At 53.7% G+C, this 23431-nt stretch overlaps 10 protein-coding genes across 10 annotated transcripts; 5 read left to right on the top strand and 5 right to left on the bottom strand.

Moving 5' to 3' along the window:
* Positions 1-304: 304 nt before the first annotated feature.
* Positions 305-7006, top strand: A1O7_05376 (uncharacterized protein; the record flags this gene model as incomplete). Its single annotated transcript, XM_007759386.1, has 1 exon — positions 305-7006. One exon carries the CDS (start codon positions 305-307, stop codon positions 7004-7006), a length of 6702 nt encoding a protein of 2233 aa, XP_007757576.1.
* A 656-nt stretch (positions 7007-7662) lies between these two features.
* Positions 7663-9776, bottom strand: A1O7_05375 (uncharacterized protein; the record flags this gene model as incomplete). The annotated part of the gene is made up of 2 exons (XM_007759385.1): positions 7663-9633; positions 9681-9776. The coding sequence occupies 2 exons, from the start codon at positions 9774-9776 to the stop codon at positions 7663-7665; spliced, it is 2067 nt and encodes a 688-aa protein (XP_007757575.1).
* A 770-nt stretch (positions 9777-10546) lies between these two features.
* Positions 10547-11773, top strand: A1O7_05374 (acetyl-CoA acyltransferase; the record flags this gene model as incomplete). Its single annotated transcript, XM_007759384.1, has 1 exon — positions 10547-11773. One exon carries the CDS (start codon positions 10547-10549, stop codon positions 11771-11773), a length of 1227 nt encoding a protein of 408 aa, XP_007757574.1.
* Positions 11774-12142: 369 nt separating this feature from the next.
* Positions 12143-13210, bottom strand: A1O7_05373 (uncharacterized protein; the record flags this gene model as incomplete). Its single annotated transcript, XM_007759383.1, has 3 exons — positions 12143-12622; positions 12694-13042; positions 13107-13210. The coding sequence occupies 3 exons, from the start codon at positions 13208-13210 to the stop codon at positions 12143-12145; spliced, it is 933 nt and encodes a 310-aa protein (XP_007757573.1).
* A 711-nt stretch (positions 13211-13921) lies between these two features.
* On the bottom strand, positions 13922-14608 carry A1O7_05372 (uncharacterized protein; the record flags this gene model as incomplete). Its single annotated transcript, XM_007759382.1, has 1 exon — positions 13922-14608. One exon carries the CDS (start codon positions 14606-14608, stop codon positions 13922-13924), a length of 687 nt encoding a protein of 228 aa, XP_007757572.1.
* Positions 14609-16060: 1452 nt separating this feature from the next.
* Positions 16061-17088, bottom strand: A1O7_05371 (uncharacterized protein; the record flags this gene model as incomplete). The annotated part of the gene is made up of 3 exons (XM_007759381.1): positions 16061-16183; positions 16235-16849; positions 16900-17088. Coding segments are annotated over 3 exons (927 nt in total), but the record flags the coding sequence as incomplete, so codon positions are not given.
* Positions 17089-18402: 1314 nt separating this feature from the next.
* Positions 18403-19122, top strand: A1O7_05370 (uncharacterized protein; the record flags this gene model as incomplete). The annotated part of the gene is made up of 1 exon (XM_007759380.1): positions 18403-19122. The coding sequence occupies one exon, from the start codon at positions 18403-18405 to the stop codon at positions 19120-19122; it is 720 nt and encodes a 239-aa protein (XP_007757570.1).
* A 680-nt stretch (positions 19123-19802) lies between these two features.
* A1O7_05369 (uncharacterized protein) lies at positions 19803-21456 on the top strand (the record flags this gene model as incomplete). Its single annotated transcript, XM_007759379.1, has 3 exons — positions 19803-20133; positions 20186-20468; positions 20523-21456. The coding sequence occupies 3 exons, from the start codon at positions 19803-19805 to the stop codon at positions 21454-21456; spliced, it is 1548 nt and encodes a 515-aa protein (XP_007757569.1).
* Positions 21457-21582: 126 nt separating this feature from the next.
* A1O7_05368 (uncharacterized protein) lies at positions 21583-22027 on the top strand (the record flags this gene model as incomplete). Its single annotated transcript, XM_007759378.1, has 1 exon — positions 21583-22027. The coding sequence occupies exon 1, from the start codon at positions 21728-21730 to the stop codon at positions 22025-22027; it is 300 nt and encodes a 99-aa protein (XP_007757568.1). The 5' UTR covers positions 21583-21727.
* A 275-nt stretch (positions 22028-22302) lies between these two features.
* A1O7_05367 (uncharacterized protein) lies at positions 22303-23091 on the bottom strand (the record flags this gene model as incomplete). The annotated part of the gene is made up of 1 exon (XM_007759377.1): positions 22303-23091. The coding sequence occupies one exon, from the start codon at positions 23089-23091 to the stop codon at positions 22303-22305; it is 789 nt and encodes a 262-aa protein (XP_007757567.1).
* Between the last annotated feature and the right edge of the window lie 340 nt (positions 23092-23431).

The following is a 23431-nucleotide window of genomic DNA, read 5'->3' as shown; positions in this document are numbered from 1 at the left end:
GGCACAGGCTGTCTCAGTGGCCCGCCGTAGTCACTCGGGTAACTTGTCGTTCTCGCCTCGCCATTTGGAGAGACTTCAAACAGCATCAAAGATTTTGGGACGAGCACTAGAAGCGCAGGCTGCAGTGCTAGTCTTCCGAGCAACCCAGTCGCCGCCTACCTCGAGCTCTTCAGTGAGTTTGAAGAAAAGCAGCAGGTCACTTCTGGAGCGATTTGTCCAACCGCTGATTCCCTAATCTCATTCCGCCTTACACCCTTGGGGCCCCTCCAATAATCACCAGTATCACCTCTCCGCTACCGTCAAGATGGCGGACCCGAACAATGTCTCGCAGTACAAGTACTCGGCGATGTCGAACCTGGTCCTCCAGGCCGACCGGCGGTTCATCTCGCGCCGCAACGACGAAAACACTGGTGATCCCGAGTCGCTTGCAGGCCGCCTGAACATTCGGGACATGGGCTCGCGGGTCGGTCGAGAAGCCGCGCCCAAACAGAAGAAGATGGCGCCGGCCCTACAGGGCGTCGACAGAGGCTCGATCCGCGAGGGCGAAGATGTCCTGGAACGAGAGCAGAGGAAGAGAAAGCGGGGTGAGCCTGCCCAAACTCGAGGTGCCGGCATCCTCTCCGCGGGCGACGCGCTGATCGAAGGGCTCAAGTATCGTCCTAGGACTCCCGCCACCCGCGCGACTTACGATCTGCTGCTCACCGTCACGGCCAACGCACTGGGCGACGTCTCGCAGGAGATTGTCCGGAGCGCGGCCGACGCCGTCCTCGAATATCTCAAAGACGAAAACATGAAAGACCTCGACAAGAAGCGAGAGATTGACGATATTGTCGGGATCACGATGACGCCCAAACAGTTTAACGAGCTGGTGAATCTCGGGAAGAAGATCACAGACTACGATGCTCAGGACGACGACGAGGACACGGCGGACGGCGCAAACAACGAGACAGAGCTTGATGAGCGCCAGGGCGTGGCGGTGGTTTTCGATGAAGACGACGATGTGGACGAGGACGGCGTCCAACGAACGTACGAAGTCCGCGACGAAGACGAAGGGGATACTGACGACGAAGACGCCCCCGATCTGCCCGGTCTTGAAGAGACCGCGACAGCAGGAGGTGCCGGAGTGCCAGACGCCGAGGATGGCGACGATGAAGACGGCGGTCTGGTCATAGACGGTGGAGTTGGCGAGTCGAGTCGTAGAAAACGCGAAGACGCCGACTCAATACCCATTCACGAAATTGATGCATATTGGCTGCAGCGCCAGATCGGTGCCGTCGATTCAGATCCCCATATTCAGCAGCAGAAGACTCAAGAGGCGCTTCGCATCTTGTCCGGAAAGTCTCCCGAGGGTGAAGATCTATCCCTTCGAGACATTGAGAACGACATGATGGACCTGTTCGATTATGAGCACCCGGATATTGTCAGTAAATTTGTCTCAAACAAGGACAAGATTGTTTGGGTCACAAGGTGGCGCAGAGCTGCTGAAGACGCGGACGCCCGACACCTCGTCGAGAGTGAGATGGTTGAAGCTGGACAGCGAGCCATTCTTGACGAGCTGTTAGGCATGACGGACCGTGATGGAGAAGCATCACGGCCAGCCAAGAAGATGAAGCTGGACTTGATGGATATTGATATTCCCAAGGCGCAGGAAGATCAGGAGGAGAAGAAGGAGGGCGTCCTGACTGGTGGCTTGCAGCCGCAGCGACTCATCAACCTGGAGAACCTGGTCTTTGAGTCGGGAAACCACCTCAACACGAATCCAAAGGTCATTCTACCACCCGGATCGACTAAGCGGACGTTCAAAGGATACGAAGAAATTCATGTTCCCCCTCCTAAGCCGAGGAGGGATCCTGGCGAAAGGAACATCCCGGCAAGCGAACTGCCCGATTGGGCGAGACAAGGCTTCGGCTCTGCGAAGGAGTTGAATCGCATCCAGTCGAAGTGCTACCCCTCTGCTTTCCAAGACGACGGCAACATGCTCATTTGCGCACCCACTGGTTCTGGCAAGACAAACGTCGCAATGCTTACGATGCTTCGCGAGATTGGAAAGCACAGAAATCCGGAGACGGGTGAGATCATGCTGGACGACTTCAAGATCGTTTACATTGCACCTCTGAAAGCCCTGGTACAGGAACAGGTGGGCAATTTTGGGAAGCGACTTGAGGTCTACGGTATACGAGTATCTGAGCTCACGGGCGATCGGCAGCTCACCAAACAGCAAATCGCCGACACTCAGGTCATTGTGACGACGCCCGAGAAGTGGGATGTCATCACGCGCAAAGCTACAGACCAGAGCTACACCAGTCTCGTCCGTCTCATCATCATCGATGAAATCCATCTGCTGCACGACGACCGTGGCCCAGTCATCGAGAGCATCGTCAGCCGAACCATTCGAAAGATTGCACAAACCGGCGACCCTGTCCGAATTGTCGGGTTGAGTGCAACGCTCCCCAACTACCGGGATGTGGCTACTTTCCTTCGGGTAGACCCCCAAAAGGGCCTCTTCCATTTTGACGGGACTTTCAGGCCTTGTCCTCTCAAGCAGGAATTCATCGGAGTGACGGACAAAAAGGCCATCAAGCAGCTCAAAACCATGAATGATGTTTGCTATTCTAAAGTGCTCGAACATGCCGGGACGAACCAGAATCAAATGCTGATTTTTGTTCATTCTCGAAAAGAAACTGCCAAAACAGCCAAGTATATTCGAGACAAGGCTGTTGAGCTGGAAACCATCGGACAGATCATGAGGTCTGACGCAGCAAGTAGAGAAGTCTTGCAGCAAGAGGCTGATTCAATCAACGATCCCAATCTGAAGGATCTGCTGCCGTACGGGTTTGGCATACATCATGCTGGTATGAACGTCGCAGATCGAACTTCCGTGGCAGAACTCTTCGCCGACGGCTTTCTAAGAGTGCTCGTCTGTACCGCAACACTCGCCTGGGGTGTGAACTTGCCTGCTCACACGGTCATTATCAAGGGTACACAAGTGTATTCGCCCGAAAAAGGAAGTTGGGTGGAACTGAGTCCTCAAGATGTCCTTCAGATGCTGGGGCGAGCAGGTCGTCCGCAGTTCGATTCCTACGGCGAAGGCATCATCATCACATCCCAGACAGAGATGCAATACTACATGTCACTGATGAATCAGCAATTGCCCATTGAGAGTCAACTTATGAGCAAGCTAGCGGACAATCTGAATGCGGAGATTGTTCTGGGCAACATTCGTACGCGCGACGAGGGAGTGGAGTGGCTCGGCTACACCTATCTCTTTATTCGCATGATCCGGTCTCCGGGTCTGTACAGTGTCGGCGCAGACTACGGCAATGACGAGACCTTGGAGCAGAAGCGCGTAGATCTCATCCACTCAGCTGCCGTGGTCCTGGAAAAAGCCGGGCTGGTCAAGTATGAGAAGAAGACGGGCAGATTGCAAGGCACGGATCTCGGCCGCATTGCTTCACACTACTACATCACACACAACTCCATGTTGACTTACAACCATCACCTACAGCCATCCATCGGCACCATCGAGCTCTTCAGAATTTTTGCCCTCAGCGACGAGTTCAAGTACATCCCCGTCCGACAAGATGAGAAGCTCGAGTTGGCGAAACTACTGGGTAGAGTACCGATTCCAGTCAAGGAAGGCATGGAAGAGCCACAAGCAAAGATCAACGTGCTCCTTCAAGCATTCATCTCGCGGCTCAAGCTGGAAGGCTTGGCCTTGATGGCTGATCTCGTCTACGTCACGCAGTCAGCAGGACGCATTCTCAGAGCAATCTTCGAGATCTGTCTGAAGAAAGGCTGGGCCGGCGTGGCCAAGCTTGCGCTGGATCTCTGCAAGATGGCCGAAAAGCGGATGTGGCCCACAATGACACCTCTCAGGCAGTTCCCGATGTGTCCAAGAGAGTACATCCAGAAGGCTGAAAGGATGGAAGTCCCGTGGTCTAGCTACTTTGACCTCGACCCTCCACGAATGGGCGAACTCCTAGGCATGCCCAAGGCTGGACGAGTGGTATGTGATCTTGTCTCTAAGTTCCCTCGGCTGGAGGTGCAGGCACAAGTACAGCCGGTGACGAGGTCGCTGCTCCGTGTCGAGCTCACGGTAACTCCAAACTTCGTCTGGGATGAAGCGCTCCACGGAACTGCCGAGTCGTTCTGGATCATTGTCGAAGACTGCGACGGCGAAGAGATCCTCTTCCACGATCAATTCATCCTGCGACGTCAATTCGCCGAAGGTGACATGTCGGAGCATCTGGTGGATTTTACCGTCCCCATCAGCGAACCAATCCCGCCCAACTACTTCATCACTTTAGTGTCCGATCGATGGATGCATTCCGAGACAAGAGTGCCAGTGTCTTTCCAGAAGTTGATTCTGCCTGAACGCTTTCCGCCTCATACACCACTTCTGGATCTGCAGCCTGTGCCTGTTCAAGCCCTCAAGATCAAAGACTATATTGATCTGTATCCCAACTGGGACAGATTCAACAAGATTCAGACACAAGTTTTCAAGTCATTGTACGACAGCAACGACAGTGTGTTTGTTGGCGCTCCGACAGGAAGTGGAAAGACTGTCTGTGCCGAGTTCGCCTTGCTCCGACATTGGAAGAATCCTGAAGCCGGCAGAGCTGTCTACATCGCGCCCTTTCAGGAACTGGTTGACAGCCGGCACGCTGATTGGAATGAGCGGCTTCGCCAAATCGGTGGAGGCAAGGTTATTTCGACATTGACTGGTGAGATCACCGCCGACTTGCGCATCCTCGATAGGTCCGATCTTGTCCTTGCAACTCCAACCCAGTGGGATGTTCTGTCACGGCAGTGGCAGCGTCGAAAGAACGTGCAGAATGTTGAGCTTTTCATCGCCGACGAGCTCCATATGATTGGCGGTGAAAACGGCGCTGTTTACGAAGTCGTGGTCTCTCGGATGCAATACATCCACATCCAGCTTGAAAACAACATGCGCATTGTCGGCCTGAGCGTGCCCTTGTCGAACGCCAGAGATGTCGGCGAATGGCTTGGGGCAAACAAGCACACGATCTACAACTTCAGTCCCGTGACCAGGCCCGTGGGATTGCAGCTACACATCCAGTCATTCTCGATTCCGCATTTCCCATCGTTGATGATGGCTATGGCTCGCCCGGCCTATCAATCCATCCTGCAGCTATCGCCTGACAAGCCGGCTATCGTGTTTGTGCCTAATAGAAAGCAAGTGCGAGCGTCAGCCGTCGACATCCTCAACGCCTGCATCATGGATGACGACGACGAGCGATTCCTACACACCGATGCCAGCGAACTCGCACCGTTCTTTGAGCGCATCCACGAACAGACGTTGGCGGAGTCCTTGAAGCATGGCATTGGCTATTACCACGAAGCCCTCTCGACCAGCGATAAAAGGATTGTCTCTCACCTGTTCAAAGTGGGCGCGATCCAAGTCATGATCTGTTCACGAGATGTGTGCTGGGAAATCCCATTCACGGCACACTTGGTCATCGTCATGGGCACGCAGTACTTTGTCGGCCGCGAACATCGCTACGTCGACTACCAGATCAGCGAGATCCTGCAGATGTTCGGCCGCGCAACTCGCCCGGGGGAAGACGACGTCGGGAAAGGCGTGCTGATGGTCCCGGCCGTTAAGAGGGAGTACTATAAGAAATTCCTCAATGAGGCGTTGCCCATCGAAAGTCATCTCCAACTCTGGCTCCACGATGCGTTTGTGACAGAGATAAGCACCACGACCATCACATCCACGCAAGACGCGGTCGATTGGACAACGTACACATACTTCTACCGCCGCTTGCTGGCGAATCCATCATTCTACGGCCTCAGCGACACCAGCCACGAAGGGCTGAGTACCCATCTGTCCGAACTTGTCGAAACGACCCTGAAAGAACTCGCCGATGCCAAGATCATCGAGCTCGACGAGGAAGACGACTCCCTTTCGCCGCTCAACCCGGCCATGATCGCGGCGTACTACAACATCAGCTTCATCACGATGCAGACCTTCCTCCTGTCTCTCACCGCGCGCACGAAACTCAAGGGTCTGCTCGAGATTGTCACGTCTGCCACCGAGTTCGAGTCGATCCAGCTGCGGCGCCACGAGGATCACATTCTCCGGAGGATCTACGACCGCGTGCCCGTCAAGATGTCCGAGCCAGCCTTTGACAGTCCGCATTTCAAGGCCATGGTGTTGTTACAGGCCCATTTCAGCCGGATGCAACTCCCCATCGACCTCGCCAAGGATCAAGAGGTGATTGTCTCAAAGACCCTCGCCCTGTTATCCGCGTGCGTGGACGTGCTCAGCTCCGAGGGCCACCTGAACGCCATGAACGCCATGGAGATGAGCCAGATGGTCGTGCAGGCCATGTGGGATCGTGACAGTCCGTTGCTCCAAATCCCGCACTTTGACTCCCGCGTCGTCGACATCCTCGCCAAGCAAGGGATCAAGGACATCGACGAGTTCATGGCGGCGATGGACCCCTCGGAGAACCCGGACCAGCCCAAACTCGTGGCCCAAATGGGCCTGACCAACCGCCAGCTCGTCGAAGCCGCGCAGTTCACCAACGAGAAGTACCCGAGTCTGGAGCTCGAGTTTGAAGTCGAAGATAAAGACGACATCACGGCAGGCGAGCCCGCGCGTCTGTCCGTCAAAATCACGCGGGAAACGGGCGCGGATGAGGACGAGGAAGACAAGGAGGGCAAGGAAGTCGAAATTGACCTGACCGTGCACGCGCCCTTTTATCCCGGCCGGAAACTCGAAAACTGGTGGCTCGTCGTCGCGGAGGAGAAGACCAGGTCCCTACTGGCGATCAAGCGCGTCACGATCGCCAAAGCGACCTTCGCGACAAAGTTGGAGTATATCGTCCCCACGGCAGGGCCCAAAGAGTTGACGCTGTTCCTCATGTGTGATAGCTACGTGGGCGTCGATCAGAGCATGGGCTTTCGTGTGGATGTCAGGGAGGGGGAGGAGGACGATGACGATGAAGACGAGGATGGGGATGATGAGATGGAGGGTTAAGTCCCCTGTGTTTGGAGAGGGGAAAAGAGCGGCATGGCGAGATCAAGCTCGAGCACTCGAGTATGCTGTTCTATGGGTTGGCGGTCAGAAGATAACAGGCGACACTGCGACAGAAGCAAGGCTGGTTGCTTGGTCGGGGAATTTCACCCACATGTGAAGAAAATGTGACAGTAGAAAAATTGAACCCAGCTAAGGTTTCCTTTATTGCACTTGAGCAATTCTAGATCATATGGTTTCGCTAAGGCGAAGGCATGGTCATGCAAATTGGGAATCTTCCATAAAAGTGTTGCTGAAGGTTTTTGGATCAAGTACAGGCTAGGTAGGGTTCACGTTCAAGGTTTTCTGAGATTCCTCACGCGCAGCATCGCAAAGTCTACCGAAGCGCGTGTCGAACAGACGGAAGCACACTTGACCCTCGTGACGCATGCATAGCGGCTCCTTCACTTGAACACGGTTCGAGACCCCTCTCCTCGATCGCCGCATGAAGCCCGAATATTGGGCCATGAAGTGGCGGTCATACACTGGTGTGTCACAACAGTAAGATCATGGCCATGATTCAGCCACACACCACAGGAACATGCCTCCTCAACGGTGTCAGCTGCGCAAGTGACAAAACGAAATAGTGATGCCACTTGCGCAATCGCTATATTCCTTCCTCAAGCCAATGGCAAAGAGATGTTGGCGAGCGTCCCGATGCTCAACCACTTGACGATTCCTGCGTAACCGCATTTTCGAGCAACGAGCACAAATTCGTGGTCATTCCGGCATGTCGGGTCGTGCTCTGTTCCAACGTCTTCCCTCAACTCCTGGATCGAGCCGTCGCCACGGATTTCATCAGACCATGAAGCTAACTCCAGGACTGTGCTCGCCACCCCTGCAATATTAGCCTTGTTTCTGAAGAATGTGTAGACTAGATGTGGTTGCTCCTCGGCGTCGAATTCCATGTAGACCTTGATCGTGCGCTTGGTCGGCTCCTCGCGATCGATCAGACATTCTTCAAATCGCCTGTAGACGGCGACAAGCCCCTTCCTCATCACCTCGTAACGTTCCAGATATTTCCGGCTGTATTTTGGCAGGTGGAACAATCCCCAATCACACTCCATTAAGAAGTCGCTGCCCGAGAGCTCAAGCAAATCCTCAAGGCGAGAAGATTCCATAGAGGCCGCGATAAATAAGGAGAACCTCATACGTGGGCTTATGTAGCCATAACTGCACTTGTTACAGGTACAGCCATAGCGAAACTGTTCGAGGTCTTCCTCTGAGTCGATTTCAACATTTTTCAATAAAGCGATGCATCTTGCTTGGTTGAGCGTGTGACCGCGGAAAGCGTTAGCTTTGAAGACTACCGAATCACCGACCACTGCCCTCGTCCGCATGATCTCGAGTTTCTGTAGTAGCGCCTCCAGAGGCTCAAACCAGCTCGAGTTGCGCATTTTCAGCAAGGGATCTGAGCAGGACTGCTTCATGATCCAAGCTAGGCTCTTGGGAAAGAACTGCAAGCTGGCTAGATGCAGCAATGTATTCTTCTCATGGTCCGTTGCTAACCATTGCAAGTCATTGGCCTCCACGTGCCGATAGTGCTTCCGAACAGCTGCCAGGAATTGTTTGTCAGAGCGGGCGCTTGTGACAAGGGTTGGTAGGATGTTTTCGACACGGTCAAGAACCTGAGGATCACGATCGTCTTCTATAGGCAGGACCGCGGTGATGTTACCTGCGATGCACGGGAGGCCAAACCACATCGATGACCCTATTCGACGGAAACCGAGCGACCGTGCCCAAGGAGTAGCCGCGGGATCACACTGGTCGAGAACCTTCGCTCTGAAGAGGCCGCCAGACGTCCACAAGATAGTCTTGAGCAGATCCTGGAAATGGGGGTCTTTGGAGGAGTGAGGCCAGACCACAGCCACGAAATTCGCTCCTTTGGTTTTTCGTCGGGCAACCTCGAAGAGTGTTCTCACCATTGCTGTTCCCAGTCCCCGCCGTCGATACTGCTTGTCGACAGTGACGTCTTCGATGAGCAAGATTTCGTGCTCATCGAGTTGTTCTTGCCATACTCCGGAGCCCTTCAAACATTCATGGAGCTTATACGTTTCCTTCAGTCTCCCATGCTGGTCGAAGAGGTCGAACGCCATCAGAGTCGATTCATCAAATGGCTTACACATTTGGTAGTGAAAGGAACTTCGAAACTTGCTTCTTCTGATCAGTTTGGCTCCACAAAATCCAACACGACTCGTGGATGGTTCCGCGTCTATCACAGAACGAGCACGTGTTGCAACGACATCGATGGCCTCCAGCCAAGGCATGCCGGTGAACTCGTCATATTCCGCCAGGTCATCTCGGAGGTAGCCGACGTCCAAAGGTTCAACAGCGTCATTTCCTGGCATGGGCTGGTACTGGGGGTCGTCTGCAACAGTAGGATAATCATCGTCAAAGCCATTGTCCTGACTGTCCTTGAATTCGGCAGATCCAGTCGGCGAGACGTGATCAAGTGGGTTTTCTTCTGCGAGGGCGGTGAAAAGTTTGGGGTCCAGGGCCTCTGCCTTCTGCCTAGAATGTATTCTCACTTTGAATTTGAATCGTTCAGCAGATACCGGGTGCGATGAAGGCTGTGGGAGTTGAGCCAGTGTCTGTGTGCCGGTCAGAACGAGACCCTACCTTGGGAAATTCAACTTACCTCGTTGGCATCTGATGCTCTCGTGGTGCGACGGACCTTCGACGCAGACGGGCTGACTGTGCAGTCGTCTTCGAGCCGCCGCTTGTTTGTCTTCATCGTGTTTAGAGCAGATAAGGTACGCAGTACACAAAGAAAAGAAAGCTCTCGATGAAGTGGCGAGCTGTCTGGGCGAATGTGGTTGTTGAACAGGGCAACGATATGGTTCACTGGAAAAATCACATGTACAGAAGCTGGACAGTTTGGATTCAATGACAACGCAGTGGGAGCACACGAGAAAAGCAGATCAGGCTTCAAATGGGAGGAGCCGCAACGCAGTCAAGCACTAGTGAGGCAGTCGCGAGCTGAGAGTCACCATGACTGCCGAGGCAGCGAACTTCGCTTCAAAGGGATTCATCGCCTCGTGAAGCATTGTCCACGCGTCTTGTATACCTACATTGTGTACAGGTGGCATCAACCCTGCCTGTCCATCGATCCTGATGCTGAAGGATGTCAACTGGGTTGAAAGCCGAAGATGATTTTGTCAAACTACGTCACATGGTTGATCGTGCTCGACCGGACTTACTTACTAAGCGTGTCATACGGCTGCGCAGACAATCCCGAAGCGCGTCCCGCGGCTTTTGAAGGTTGTGGGGAAAGAGCAAAGAGGCAAAAAGGGGTGGCACTGTTGGTACATCTTCCGGGGAACAGGCCCGCATCCGATGCGTCTTCAATGAGAGATATTTCTTGACCTGACAACCATAACTTTTGCCAGACACATCTTTCATATACCCCATTGCTCTTAGACTCTCATCTGCTCGTCGACCTCGCCTTCTCGCAGCTGTTCCTCGACCGCAGATTCCAAGTGCTCCACCTCCAACAAGCTCAGGATGGCGACTGTCAAGGGCCTCAAACAGATCCTCACCAAAAACCCTACCGACGTGGTCATCCTCTCCTCCCTACGAACACCCGTCACCCGTGCCGTAAAAGGCGGCTTTCGCGATGCGCACGACCACGAACTCCTCATGCACGTCCTGCGCGCCACATTGGCCGCCAACCCAAACCTCGACCCCGCGAAGATCGATGATGTAGCTGTGGGCGTGGTCCTCGCCGAGCTGGGCGGCAGCAAAGCCGCAAGGATGGCGCAGCTGCATGCCGGCTTCAACGACCGAACAGGTCTGCATACCGTGAACAGAGCATGCAGTTCGGGCCTCCAGGCAGTGACGAATATCGGCAACTCCATCGCTGTGGGGCAAATCGATGTGGGTGTGGGCGCAGGCATGGAGAGCATGACAAAAAATTATGGCAGTAAAGCTATCCCTGTAAATCTGTGGGATGAGCTGAAGAACAGTCCGAACGACAATGCCAGGGATTGTATTATGCCCATGGGGTTGACGAGCGAAAATGTCGCGAAGAGATATGGCGTCAGTAGAGAGGATCAGGACGCCTTTGCCGCCGAGTCGCACCGCAAGGCTTCAAAAGCACAAAAGGCCGGCTTGTTCGATCAGGAGATCATCCCCGTCAAGGTCAAGCAGACCGAGCCGGAACACTCCGACATGCCAAGGGAAGTGGTGGTCGACAAGGACGACGGTATCAGACACGACGCCAGCGTCGAGAAGATGGCCAAATTAAAACCCGCCTTCTCCAAGGACGGATCCTCAACCGCAGGAAACTCGAGTCAAATCTCAGACGGCGCCGCCGCCACGTTGATGATGCGGCGGTCAACAGCCAACGAGCTGGGATTGACAAAGAGCATCATCGGCAAGTGGGCTGGCTCGCAAGTCGCCGGTTGCAGACCCGATGAGATGGGTGTCGGTCCCGCTATCGCCATCCCCAGGCTGTTGGATTACACGGGCTTGAAGACCGAGGACGTCAACATCTGGGAAATCAACGAGGCCTTTGCCAGCCAAGCCCTTTATTGCATCAGGAAACTCGGACTGGACATTGAAAAGGTTAACCCCAGAGGCGGCGCCATCGCTCTTGGCCATCCACTAGGTATGACTGGTACGCGACAACTTGCCACACTTTTGCCCCAATTGGAGGAAGGACAAACAGGTGTGGTGAGTATGTGCATTGGTACCGGCATGGGCATGGCTGGTCTGTTCGTCAGAGAGTAGACTCTTCGGGCCCGGAGTTGTATATCTCTGCGACATGGCAAGGCGTTCAACGGCGCGGCTGAAAGCAAAATTTTTGGAACATGCACTCGTATCGGACACCCAGCACTTGGATTGGAGGAATCAGTCCACCATATCAATGGCATATAGTCGGGCAATTTCAATACATTTGTCTTGTCAACTTTATGTTGTCCCTCCCTGGTTTTGTACACCACGCACTCTGGAGATATGAATCGATGATGCATTTCTTTCCAAGGCTCAGCTCGCATCGTAAAAACAAGAAGCGACTTCTGACATTTGCATACGACACGACACTGTGAACATGCAACGCTATCGAGTACATAGAACAGCAGTTGCTGGGAAATATACTCGTCACACCACGCCACCCTCGTCCTTGCGCCACGTCTCGCCAGCGGGCACGAGTTTGGGAACCGGATAGACCGGTAACCCGCGATTCTCGAGCTCGCGCTTGATAACCTTCCATCTCCCGACTTCCATCTCGCGGTCGACCTGGGTCTCGCGGCGGGTGAAGATCATCACATTCGGACCCAAGGGCATGTACTTGGGCTTCTGCTTGCCCGCCGCGTTTGCTTCTGTCGCTTCTGTAGTGGGGACGGCCGTCCCCGTGTGCGCCTGCAGGCCTTGCTCGGCCAGAAGCTTCTCGCGGGCGGCGAAGTCCAACGCTTTCTTCTGCTTGGCGAGAAGCACTTCGGCGAACTTCTTGGGTTTTGGCTTTGCGGCTTGAGTCAGTAGGTCGATGAAGGCGACTAGGGGTTTATTGCCGCGGAGGACGGTGTTGAGGACAGGATCCGGCACGCGATAGCCGGTCAGTTGGGAGAAACGTTTGAGGATCTGCGTGAACAGTGAGCCGGAGCTGAGCCAGTATTACTTTGACGAGGTGCCGCATTGGAGCAGGAACATACAGCAAAGGTAGTAGGGTCGTGGAAATCAAATCTCGCCTCCTGTAGCTGTTCTTCAAACTCAGAGACCGAGAACTCCATCTCGGAATCTTGCTCCCCCGCAGCCTCGGATCCTGCCTCTGCTTGTTTAAGAGTTCCATACGGATCGTCCAGGTGCGATATTGTGCCCGTGGCTGACAGCTGGATTTTAAGAGACGCCATGCCACCAGCAAAATTCGGTGGACCGTCGGTGTGAATAGACTCTGGGTCTCTGTTGAGTTGCTTGAGCGCGAGGCATTCGACAATGGAGATCCAGAGGAGGGAGAGGAATTGGTCTCGTTGAGGAGGTGTTGCCTGGGTGGGATCTAGCCATCTATGGTGGTGCCATCGTCAGCTCTTGCTTGTGTTTGTCTGAAAGCTGTCCAAATAGTACTCACGGTTCGTAGGCGTCTTTTGCATCGGGGGGAAGATCTTTCCAATGTCCTTGGTGGCCCATGTGTTCTAGGCCGTCCCATGTTGTTGCTTCCTCGTAGGGTTCCATTGGGACACTTCCTTCTCCCGGGGCGGGCTCCTTCGGTCGCTGAGTGCGCCCGATGAGAGAACTGAGTGAAATAAGGCGCCGTTGCTCATTTGGGTAGCCTGCGGCTTGCTGTATATTCTGTTGAGAGGATAGGGTCGCTCTGTACCGAATTTGCTGATATTCTCGCTTGAGTATATGCCGACACGTTCGACAGACGTATTGTGTGTTTGTTGCAGCCGAGAGCCCCTTGCTCAAAAGCCGAGGAGCTCTAACAGCAGAGGCCATAGTGCTGGGTACTAGAGAGCTATCTGCGTTGCGCAGGCGAGGAAAGCGCAAGTGGCAGATAGAAATATATCGTCTTGAATGAGGTTCGTCGCGGCTGAAATGCGGACTTCTGGTTTACGTCGGATCAAGAAGACAAAGGAGACATTTACGGCGGAGGGTTTGCAGGTCGATCTGCATTAATTGTTGCCATTCTCCTGGCGAGGACGCGCCCTCTCCTATGTCTCCCATCACGATGCCCTTGTCTGTGGACATGTGTTGACTTCATAGTCATGATCCGTCTCACGATCATGTAAACGCTTCATTAGGCTCGATGTTCTCCGACACAGGTATCTGACTCCTTTACCGGCTTACTCAATGCAGACGCGCCAGTTTTTGTCCTCCCACAGCGTCGCGTCAATGCAACAGGCAGCAAATACATCGAAGCAACGGGATTCCCAGACTCCTGTCTTAAATTGACATTGTTTCAAACAAATGCGTGATGCCCAGCTCAGTCTCTTGCGCAACCAGCTGCTCCGGCCGGTTCGTTGTACGGAACCACCTCATTAGCAGACACTCTCGACCAGGCCAGGCGAAGTCCTCAGCCCTTAAGGCGTCCACTGCAGCAACATCCATATCGAGGGCAAGAATCTTCGGAAGTGCAAAAGCTACAAGGAACCTGGGGTCCCTGCGCACTTCCTGGTAGCTGATGATCGAGTCGCGGAACACTCGATCGACTTCCGCCTGTCGCACCATATACGCCGCTCGGTGGTCAGCAACCCCAGTCAGCAGGCTCTGATATGATCGTTGGCTGAGTGGCATGGCAAGTATCTCCTCCAGCTGGCCCGAGATAATGTACTCCCAGATCTCTGAGTAGAGGAGTCGGCTGTTGGTTTCGAAACCTGGCATTGGAGATTGTCTGAATTGAGTCATCTTGGCCGCAATGGGCAATATGATGGCAGCCCTCTCAAACTCCTTCAAGGCCTTGACTAGTTTGTCAACGAGTTCTCGCAGTGATCGGGTCGCCTCCTCTGCAAGAGCTTTCCAGGCAGTCAGAATCTGGGAACAGTGCTCCGAATCGTTGAGTTGATCTGCGACCTCTGCTGGAGTTGTCTCGCATTCTTCTCCAGCTAGGAATGTCTGCAGCCAACACCACATGTTGTTCAGCATACGATTTTGCAGCCACCTGAATTTTCCGTAATCCGCGAGGTGGGCGGTAAAGTCGAGCAGCAAGCATACTGCATCATCGGCGGTGTTGGGAGTTCGTCGGTTCGAGGTGTTGGATCTGAGTATCCTGCCACACCTCAGCGCCATCCAAGGGAGACACAGGTTGAAGCGCAGTTCGCTGGCAGGAAGTTGTGGAAGCGAGGGCAATATGCGTCCTGACAACCTGGTATGTTCAAGAAAGTCGCATGTCGCGTGCCAATGGCCGTGTCCGCCACATTGTTCGCAATGCGAATCCTCGATGAGCTCAATCGGTGAAAGTAGTGACGGTATGCCACCATCGGTAGCAGCCTGCGTTTGTTGAGTGACACGCAGGGTCTCGAGCCGGCCAGTCACCGCAGAAACTGATTGCTGGTTCATCTTGATATTTATGTTCACACCGTCGTGAGAAAGTAGATCCCCGAATGTGGAGGAGTTCGCTGAGTAGAAGTGCTGAGGTTGATGCAAAGGCAGTGAGTGAGCTGTTTTGCGAATTGACGAGTTCGCCGCCGTCACTGCCTCCCACCGCCTCCACTGCCTCGAGAGACTAATTCACTGCCTGCACATATGTCCTCAAGTGGTTGCCTGAAGTGAAGACAGCTTGGATCCGGCGTCTTACTCAGTGTTTGTGAACGACGCATCCGCTCTTCCGTGGCCAACTCGCTGAGGCTCCTGGCGCAACCAGGTGATATCTTCGAAATAGTATACCTGGTTACCTTCAACGGCCACCAGTCGATACCCGGCAAGGACTTCATCCGCGTTAGACATCATATATGTATTCATATGGTTGGTCTGACGAAAGCCGACCTTCGTATTTACCTCTCCACGGCCTTGGGCCGTGTCCTTCACACTGCAAGGATGGCCATTCACGTCAAGCTGTATGCTCTTTGTTTCACTAATGGTGCCTTAGCAATTAACCCCTGGGGCAATTGGTTGACAAGAAGGGATCGCTTCCACCAAGTTGGCGTGGTGAATCTCACCGGTCTGCGTGCAACGGACCATCGGGCATCATGGTCTTCATGGTCGTAACCAAGGTTGTTGAGTGTATTATCACCTCACGTTGCTGACGCCTCTCACACAGTTGTCCAGACCTGGCGCTACTTTCCCATCAGTAACCAGTCTGTTTTCGTATGCGTCAATGCTTGCACAAAGTGCACACCGGCAATCGTATTTCTGTGGCTGAGATGTAGACGCTACAGTAGGTCCCAATGGCTGATTGCTTGCCATGCTCTGAAGAGACAGATCTCGATCTGCGTCTGTGCGCTCGTCTAGGAAAGAAACTTGGTTTGGAGGACGAGCAGCGTTGTATGACCAGTTCCCAAACATAGGGAGAGAATGTGGTGTGACAGGATTCTGGGTGTGGGATATAGATGTTGGCAAAGTCGGCGAACGAGTTTGATGTGTAATGTTAGAATGAACCGAAGACTGTGTTTTCGATATCTTGCTCGTCATTCGACGTTGGAACAACGCTTTCAAGGCCGAAAGTGATGCACAAATAATTGCCAAATGCGCTTCGATATCTGTCAATGCCTGTCAAGACAATCAGCACCTCCTCCAAGCATTTAGGGGGATATCCCTTACAAATGTTGGCCAACCATTCCAAGTAACGTCATGGGTAGTGGGCCCCAGCTGGTAGTTGGTGGTAACCTTCACGAGGAATATCAACCTTGCAACGCCGATTCCAGCTGTCAACAAGCCTGCAGAGAATAGCACATATAGGCCAAGTCGTTGTCGGCTTGTCATGTTGAGATTTCTGACCAACAGCATTGGTAAGAGGGAGGCATATATGTCAGAGAAGACTGAGGCTGCCGCTGAAAACACTATTGGAATTTGCTCGTTGCCGCATGTGTACTTTCTGTTATAGTCGGTGCTGTAGGATTTCCAGTACGAAACGAGCGGACGGCAGACAAACACCAGCTCCAAGCCCAAGCCACTGGTGTAAGCGAGCGTTAAGGCGATCGCTGCCCATGTCAGTCGAATGAACCAAGTACTGTGGCTTCTGCCTGATATCTTGCGATAGACCAGTAAGATCGAAATCTTCGTGCAAGCGTTGCCAAGCAAGAAGAAAAGCTCGATCAGCCACGCTGAAAGTCGAACATACTCCAGCCGATCTATCGGAATGTCCCAAAGGTGCATGTTCCAGCCCCCGCTTGTGAGAGCCTTGTATTCCGAGAAGGTTTGCCCGATGGATAATACCTGCAGATGTCAGCGATGGGTCCGTGGCGGCTCTGGGCTGGAAATCATACAAACCCCGCCAAGAGCAGGACGTCGTCAATGCCCACCGACTTGGCCAGCTGTAAGCGAGAGTACATCCTCAGTGCGACGACTACTGCAGTTGTAGCGCACGTGGCTATGAAAAGTGCAGGCTCGCCTCTTGTCTCAGGGTTGACGTAGTTCGGAGGTGCCCAATTCTCCGGTCGGGATGGAGCTGCCATTGCAGAGATTCAATGCTGTGTTGCGCTGATGAGCGTGGAGGAGCCGGGTACTGATGAGATACGACCAAGAAGAGTACCCTGATTTCGACTGTAGAAGGTACATCGATAGTCAAAGCTTGAGCTTTTCTTCAGAGTATAGCTTGCGCAACCAAACAGGCCGATTCTGGGGTGATAGTACTGGATCGTGATGATGGTCTTTGTGTAAATGTAGCGTGACGCCTGCCGTTTTCTGGTGCGAGGAGAGATCGAGTAACAATTCACATTGTGGTCTTTTCTGACAACGTGATCTGGAGACAATAGTGACCTTTGGTGATGCTTGCGAGTAACCACAGCTGTTCGACTCATCGACAGCTCACCCCTGGACTACCTCCTGTGAATGCAGCATTCGTTCAGGTGTCGCTCCAGCAGTACCGGCCAACATTGTACCTGATGGAAAAGGTCTCGGCCCCGCAACGTGCAACAAAGACGGTGGGATCTAGCTGCCAGCGGCCCGCATAGGAGTTCTGGACGTCCGACACTATGTCAGACTGGCTCCTTGAGTCCATCGATGCAGTCTATACCCTTCTTATGGTGACAAGTAAAGATTCAGGTTTGTGGGAAACTTACTGCCTGAGCCGCTAGTTGTTTGATAGCTGTCCACGCGCCATAGGTACAGCCATGAGGGCATTGTACTTGGTTATCCGTACGAAGGGCTTATTGGCTTTCAACAACAAGATGAGCAAACATTCTCCTCCGAAAGCTAGGCAACACAATGGTTGAGGCCGCGTATACAGTTTTATTAGAATTCCGCCCGCTGTAACGCAGCCTCGCACGGTTTGCGAAGAAGGAGTGTTCATTTATAGACTATCAACTCGGCCTGAAAAGCCTGAGTATGAACTCACGAAGGCTTCACAACGTCGACTCCGAAAAGGTAAGGGCAAGCAAGGCCATATTCACAATGGAGAGGTATGCCGGCTTCGGTGACTCCCCCGTAGCGCGGCCGCACGGCGCCTGGCGTGTTTCGCCCAATGGGCTTAATGTGAAAGGCAGAAGCAATATTCACGGCAGCATTGTAGCGAAGTTTGGGGCTGATCAACGCGTACTGTGTGCGAATGCGTGTGCGAGGAATGCAAGAGAGGCGTCAATTTGTCCTTCGGGTGATTGTGAAGGGGATGCACTATTATCGTCCTGATCCTCCGTACTTATCCCACGAAACGCGTTAAATGCTTGGCGCTCCATCCAAACTCAAATTTAAGCCAAACTTGAGCATGAAGTCACCTTCTTTTCAAGTCATTGCAGTAGTTCTTCAATGAGCGTGGCCGTTTTGATTGTTGAATGGCTCGAAGTTTCTCTATTCGAGGCGGAGGAGACGCCAACCTCACCTTCACCATTGGGGAGCCAGCTCTACGGGCCCAGGGTTTGAGTCTCCAGACCTGGACATCCTCTTTCGTTCTTGCAGGACTGCTTCACAAACTTCCTGTCGATTTTTCTTCTCCTACTCCCGTCCCTGTGCTGGAACTCGGAGCCGGCACCGGACTAGTTGGTCTGGCAGCAGCAGCCCTTTGGAAAGTGCCAGTAATTCTCACCGACTTGCCTGCTTTCGTTTCCGGACTAGCAGGAAATGTCAATCTGAACGCGGCGACAGTGAACGGGTTTGTTCGGTGCGGTTCGCTCGACTGGAGTCAGCCAGACTCGCTGATTCTCCAGGATGGCACCCGTTACGAAGCCGACAAGCACCAAGCTCGTATAATCCTCGCAGCTGACACGATATATTCCGAAGAACACCCCGAGTTGCTAGCTAGAACCATCTTGCGTTGGCTCGCTCCAGGTCCGACTTCCCGTGTCATCTTGACATATCCCCTACGCGTAGCCTACCTCGATCTACTTCGAGAGTTATGGAGCCTCTTGGAAGCAGGTGGACTCGAAGCGATCCAGGATGGTCAAGAGCAAGATGACGATGTCCACGACTGGGATGATGAATGTCTCTGTGAATGGAGTGTCTGGAGGTGGAAGCAGGTCGACGGCCTTATAGCGCAGGGTAATGGAAACACTTGAATAGTGGGTGACTATTGGCCAAGCCTGTAGCATGCGAAAAGCGACTTCAATTTCACCTGCGACCGCGAACCCCAGTTCTGAGAGGGCAAAAGGAGCAGCACGGATGAAAAGAGACGGCCTGGGGGTGTCATCCGCAAGCTATTCAACCTTGGTCAGGAAATCTGCAGACGGGTTGCTCTGAGCTGCACCTACTTACCTTCCTAACTCGACAGGCTGGCACCCCGCGAAGCCGTTATCATCTGCCTTTCCCCATGCCGATGCGGAAAACGCCTCTGCTTCCATGCATAAGGCGTAGGTCGTACGGAGTACTGCTGATGGGGTTGTAGGGTCGAGGACAATCCTGGCAGTCGATTCTTTGCCTAATTGGGCGATAGCGTATGTCGTGATCGGATATCACGATGGTATCATCACCACTTACTCCAACGACAACGCTTGAAATACGCCAAGATATATCGCGTCTGGGACGGTTTGTGGAGATGCGACCACGCCGTTGCGTTTTCCCGTCGAGACCTGCCCACGTGGAGTGATTGATCGGTGTCAACACGGCTTTTGTACAGCTGGTTCCAGGACCATCGGAGCAAATACGGCCAAGGAGGTAGTTCCGAATACATATAAGATGGCAGCAGCCTCGTATTCGAAAGCTGGACTTCCATTTAAGCCAGAGCCAAGCAGAAAACAAGATGGCTGCCAACGAAGCTTCGATCGAGTCGGACAAGATCACTGCCGTTCAAGGTAGTCCAGTCTCAGGCGCAAGTACGCCCTACCATTCTTCAGACCTCGACGATGACTACCATCTATACAAGCGTAGCGATGATCAGGAGATGGACCCCGTGGAGTCCAAAAGAGTTCTCCGCAAGCTAGATTTCCGGATCGTGCCTATCCTCTTCCTGATCTATTTGATGCAATATCTCGACAAGAACGGCATCAACTATGCCAGCGTTTATGGGCTGCAGGACGGCACGAATCTGCACGGCCAAGACTACTCCTGGCTCGGATCAATCTTCTACTTTGGTATGCGCGTGCATATGGTCCCCTCGCGCACAGTCACCCACTAACTCTCCAGGTTATTTATGGGCGCAGTACCCTGCCGGCTATCTCCTGCAACGACTCAGGGTTGGAAAAGTGATTGGGATAACGACAATCTCATGGGGCATCATCTTGATCACCACGCCGGCTTGCACCAGTTTTGCGGGAATTGCCGTCAACCGGTTTCTGCTGGGGTCTTTCGAGGCAGTAGTGAATCCGGGGTTTATCCTCATAATGAGCATCTGGTACACGACCTTAGAACAACCTTTGCGACTGGAGGCATACTACTGCACGAATGGTGTCGCAACCATGTTTGGAGGGTAAGTCTGGCACAAAAATTGAGCAAGTCGTTAAAGTGCTAATGCCACATCAAGCCTGATCGGATATGCCGTCGGCCATATCACCACGGGCTTGCCACGCTGGATGTATGTCTTCATCATCTTCGGCAGTATCAGCATTGCTCTAGGCATACTTGCCCTCGTTTTCCTCCCAGATCAGCCATCTACTGCCAAATTTCTCAATGATGCCGAAAAGGTCATCGCTGCGAAAAGAGTCTCGGCCAACCGGCAGGGAATCAAAAACAGCCATTTCAAGCGTTACCAAGTGATCCAAACCGTCACAGATCCGAAGACGTGGATTCTCTTCGTCATGGCGGTGGGTGCACAGGTCCCCAATTCTGCCATCACCCAATTTACGTCGCTCGTCATCAAGTCTTTCAACGTCGACACACTTGGTACCCAGTATCTACAGATCCCAGGTGGAGGAGTTCAATTTCTCGCCCTCCTGGGTGGGGGCATCATCTGCTCGAGGTGGCCGAATCTCCGTTGCCCAACAATGATCGTCGCCAACACGATCTGCATCATTGGAGCATCGCTACTTGTCGGTTTGCCTAACAGCAACAAATGGGGCCGACTAGTCGGTCTCTGGCTTTGCTATTTCCAGGGTCTCGGATTCAGCATGAGTCTGACCATGATCAGCTCGAACATTGCAGGGTATACAAAGAAGCAACTCACAGCGGCGATACTGTTCACGGGCTACTGCGTCGGCAACATCATCGGGCCCCAGACCTTCAAATCGAGCGACGCTCCGGCATATCACTCGGCCTATGTCGCGATGCTGGTCGGCTATATCATCAAACTGGTGTCGATCATTGTTTTGTACATTTATATGTACCTTGTGAACAAAAAGCGGGACCGCGAGGCGGCCGCATCTGGTGTGGTCGATCTGGACGAGGAGAAGGAAGCCATTGAGCGCGGTATGCACGATGTTACCGAGCTTGATAACAAGGGCTTCCGGTATTCACTGTGATTGTGTCGCAGCAGGGTTAGGGGACAGCATGGCGCCTGGCTGTCCGCCTTCTGCAATATCAATGCAATGCCTCTCTCCCTCTTGCTGGTCCGCTTTTACGGGTATGTTATTGTGCTTTTGCAGCCACCAAACGAGGACGCACTACTCGGCACAGTCGATAGCACGCCCATTGTCCTGTTCAACGAGTGGGGGCGAAGTTCTCAATGAGAACGGACAGGTCCCGCAGGTGGTGAATCAGTTCAAGACACATGCCCGACTTCGTGAAATCGTCATGATGAAGTGCGGCTGGTTGGCTCCCGTTGGGCGGCAGGACATGATTCCGCCCGTGCCGGAACTGGTCGAGGGGACCGAGATCGGACAACGCGGCGGTGGAGAAGAGGGGGAGGTAGCTTCTTCTTTGACCGGAACCCGCGAAGAGGAGCATGCATATCATGTTCCACACGCGGCTGCAACTGCGCACGGCAAGACCACGGAACTGAAGCGATATCAACTGGCAAAAGTGTCGAATGAGTCGTGCAACGCGCAGGGGATGTCGTGCTCGTGCACGCATAACGAGTGCCAAATGCACTAAGAGTTGTTCTGATGGTGAGGGTTTGAAGACTTGACGTACTCGACATCTGATGGACTGGACCAACCCACCAGCATGGCATCTCTCGAGCCCTAACGAGATCGCAAACACGGGAGTATGACGCTCAATGAAAACATTGCATTTGCATTGCATCGCCTTGCATTCCACCAGACCTGGGGCCCTTTCTTGACTCATTTTTGCGGTGTGAGCCCATGCTCGGCTGGCTCCCCCCACATGCCCGCGACCCTCCCTGTCTGCTTACACTCTTCTGCTCCAAATCACGCGCCGACCTTCTGCGCCGACAACCCCTTGAGATCCTCCGCCGTGTACTCATCATGCCGCTTGAACCCCAACCCCTCCACGTCACTCACGCCATCCTGTCTCCCCAGGGGCGTCATATCCAACCAAGTCAGCGTATTGATGATGGGCTCGCCACCCCTCGCGTAGGTGCTATAACTATGATAGACCTTACCCTGGTCTCCCACACCCACGCCAGAGGCCCCGCCGCGGATGAACACCGAATGGCCGGGCTGTTCGCCACGCGCAAAGTACCCCATCCCACGGGCCTCCAGCTCCTCCTTTGTCTTGAAATTGTACTTGACCGGCGCGACGGCCTCGTCCTGCGTGGCTCCAAAGTCGTGGTTGAAGCTGCTCCCAAAGGAACTCACCCAGGGGAAGGAGGACGTCCAGCCCATGCGCGCCCTGTACGCGTTGATCTTGTCAATGGGCGCGCGGCTCACGGCCACAAACGTCGTCGAGTGGCCGTGCAGGTGGCGCAGGTCCGGAACCGAGTCGCCTAGCAGGGAACAGCTCGCGCAGCCGGCGTCCCAGTCCGGGTCGAACATGAAGTGGTAGATGATCAGTTGGGCGCGCCCGTCGAAGAGGTCCGCCAGCGTCAGTTTGCGCCCTGTGGCGTCGGTGAAGGTGTACGGCGTGGTGACTTCGACGACGGGGAGGGCGCGGCGTTGGCGCGCCAGTTCGTCGCGCGCGCGGGTGTTTTCCTTTTCGGCTTCGAGGAGCGAGAGTCGCAGGGGGAGGTATTCGGCGGGGGAGACGATCTGGGACATACCATATCGGATGAGCGGTACAGTGACGGGGGTCAGTGGGAAGGGGATGAGAACAAGGGTCATCGCCTCTCACAACTCTGGAACATGGAAAGCAGATCTGACAAGAGTGATCGCTCAAATACCTTTAAGGTGGCCATTTTCCTGGTCTCGATACCGCGGGTGTGAGGCAGGTGGTATGGATATACTGTTGCGCGTTGATATGCCTTGTGCTCAGGCCGTCCAGCTCAGTGTACCTTTGAATGGTGTCTTGCTCTCGACCAAAGACTGTACTGCCCGATGAGGAGATGAAAAAGAACAGCTTCTCGCGTCATTCCCATCTATCATCTCCCTCTTTATATCT

The sequence above is a fragment of the Cladophialophora yegresii genome (genome assembly GCF_000585515.1).
Source record: "Cladophialophora yegresii CBS 114405 chromosome Unknown aczIN-supercont1.4, whole genome shotgun sequence".
Classification (NCBI taxonomy): domain Eukaryota; kingdom Fungi; phylum Ascomycota; class Eurotiomycetes; order Chaetothyriales; family Herpotrichiellaceae; genus Cladophialophora; species Cladophialophora yegresii.
The sequence above is the reverse complement of the archived record's forward strand: the minus strand, read 5'-3'. Positions and strand labels throughout refer to the sequence as shown.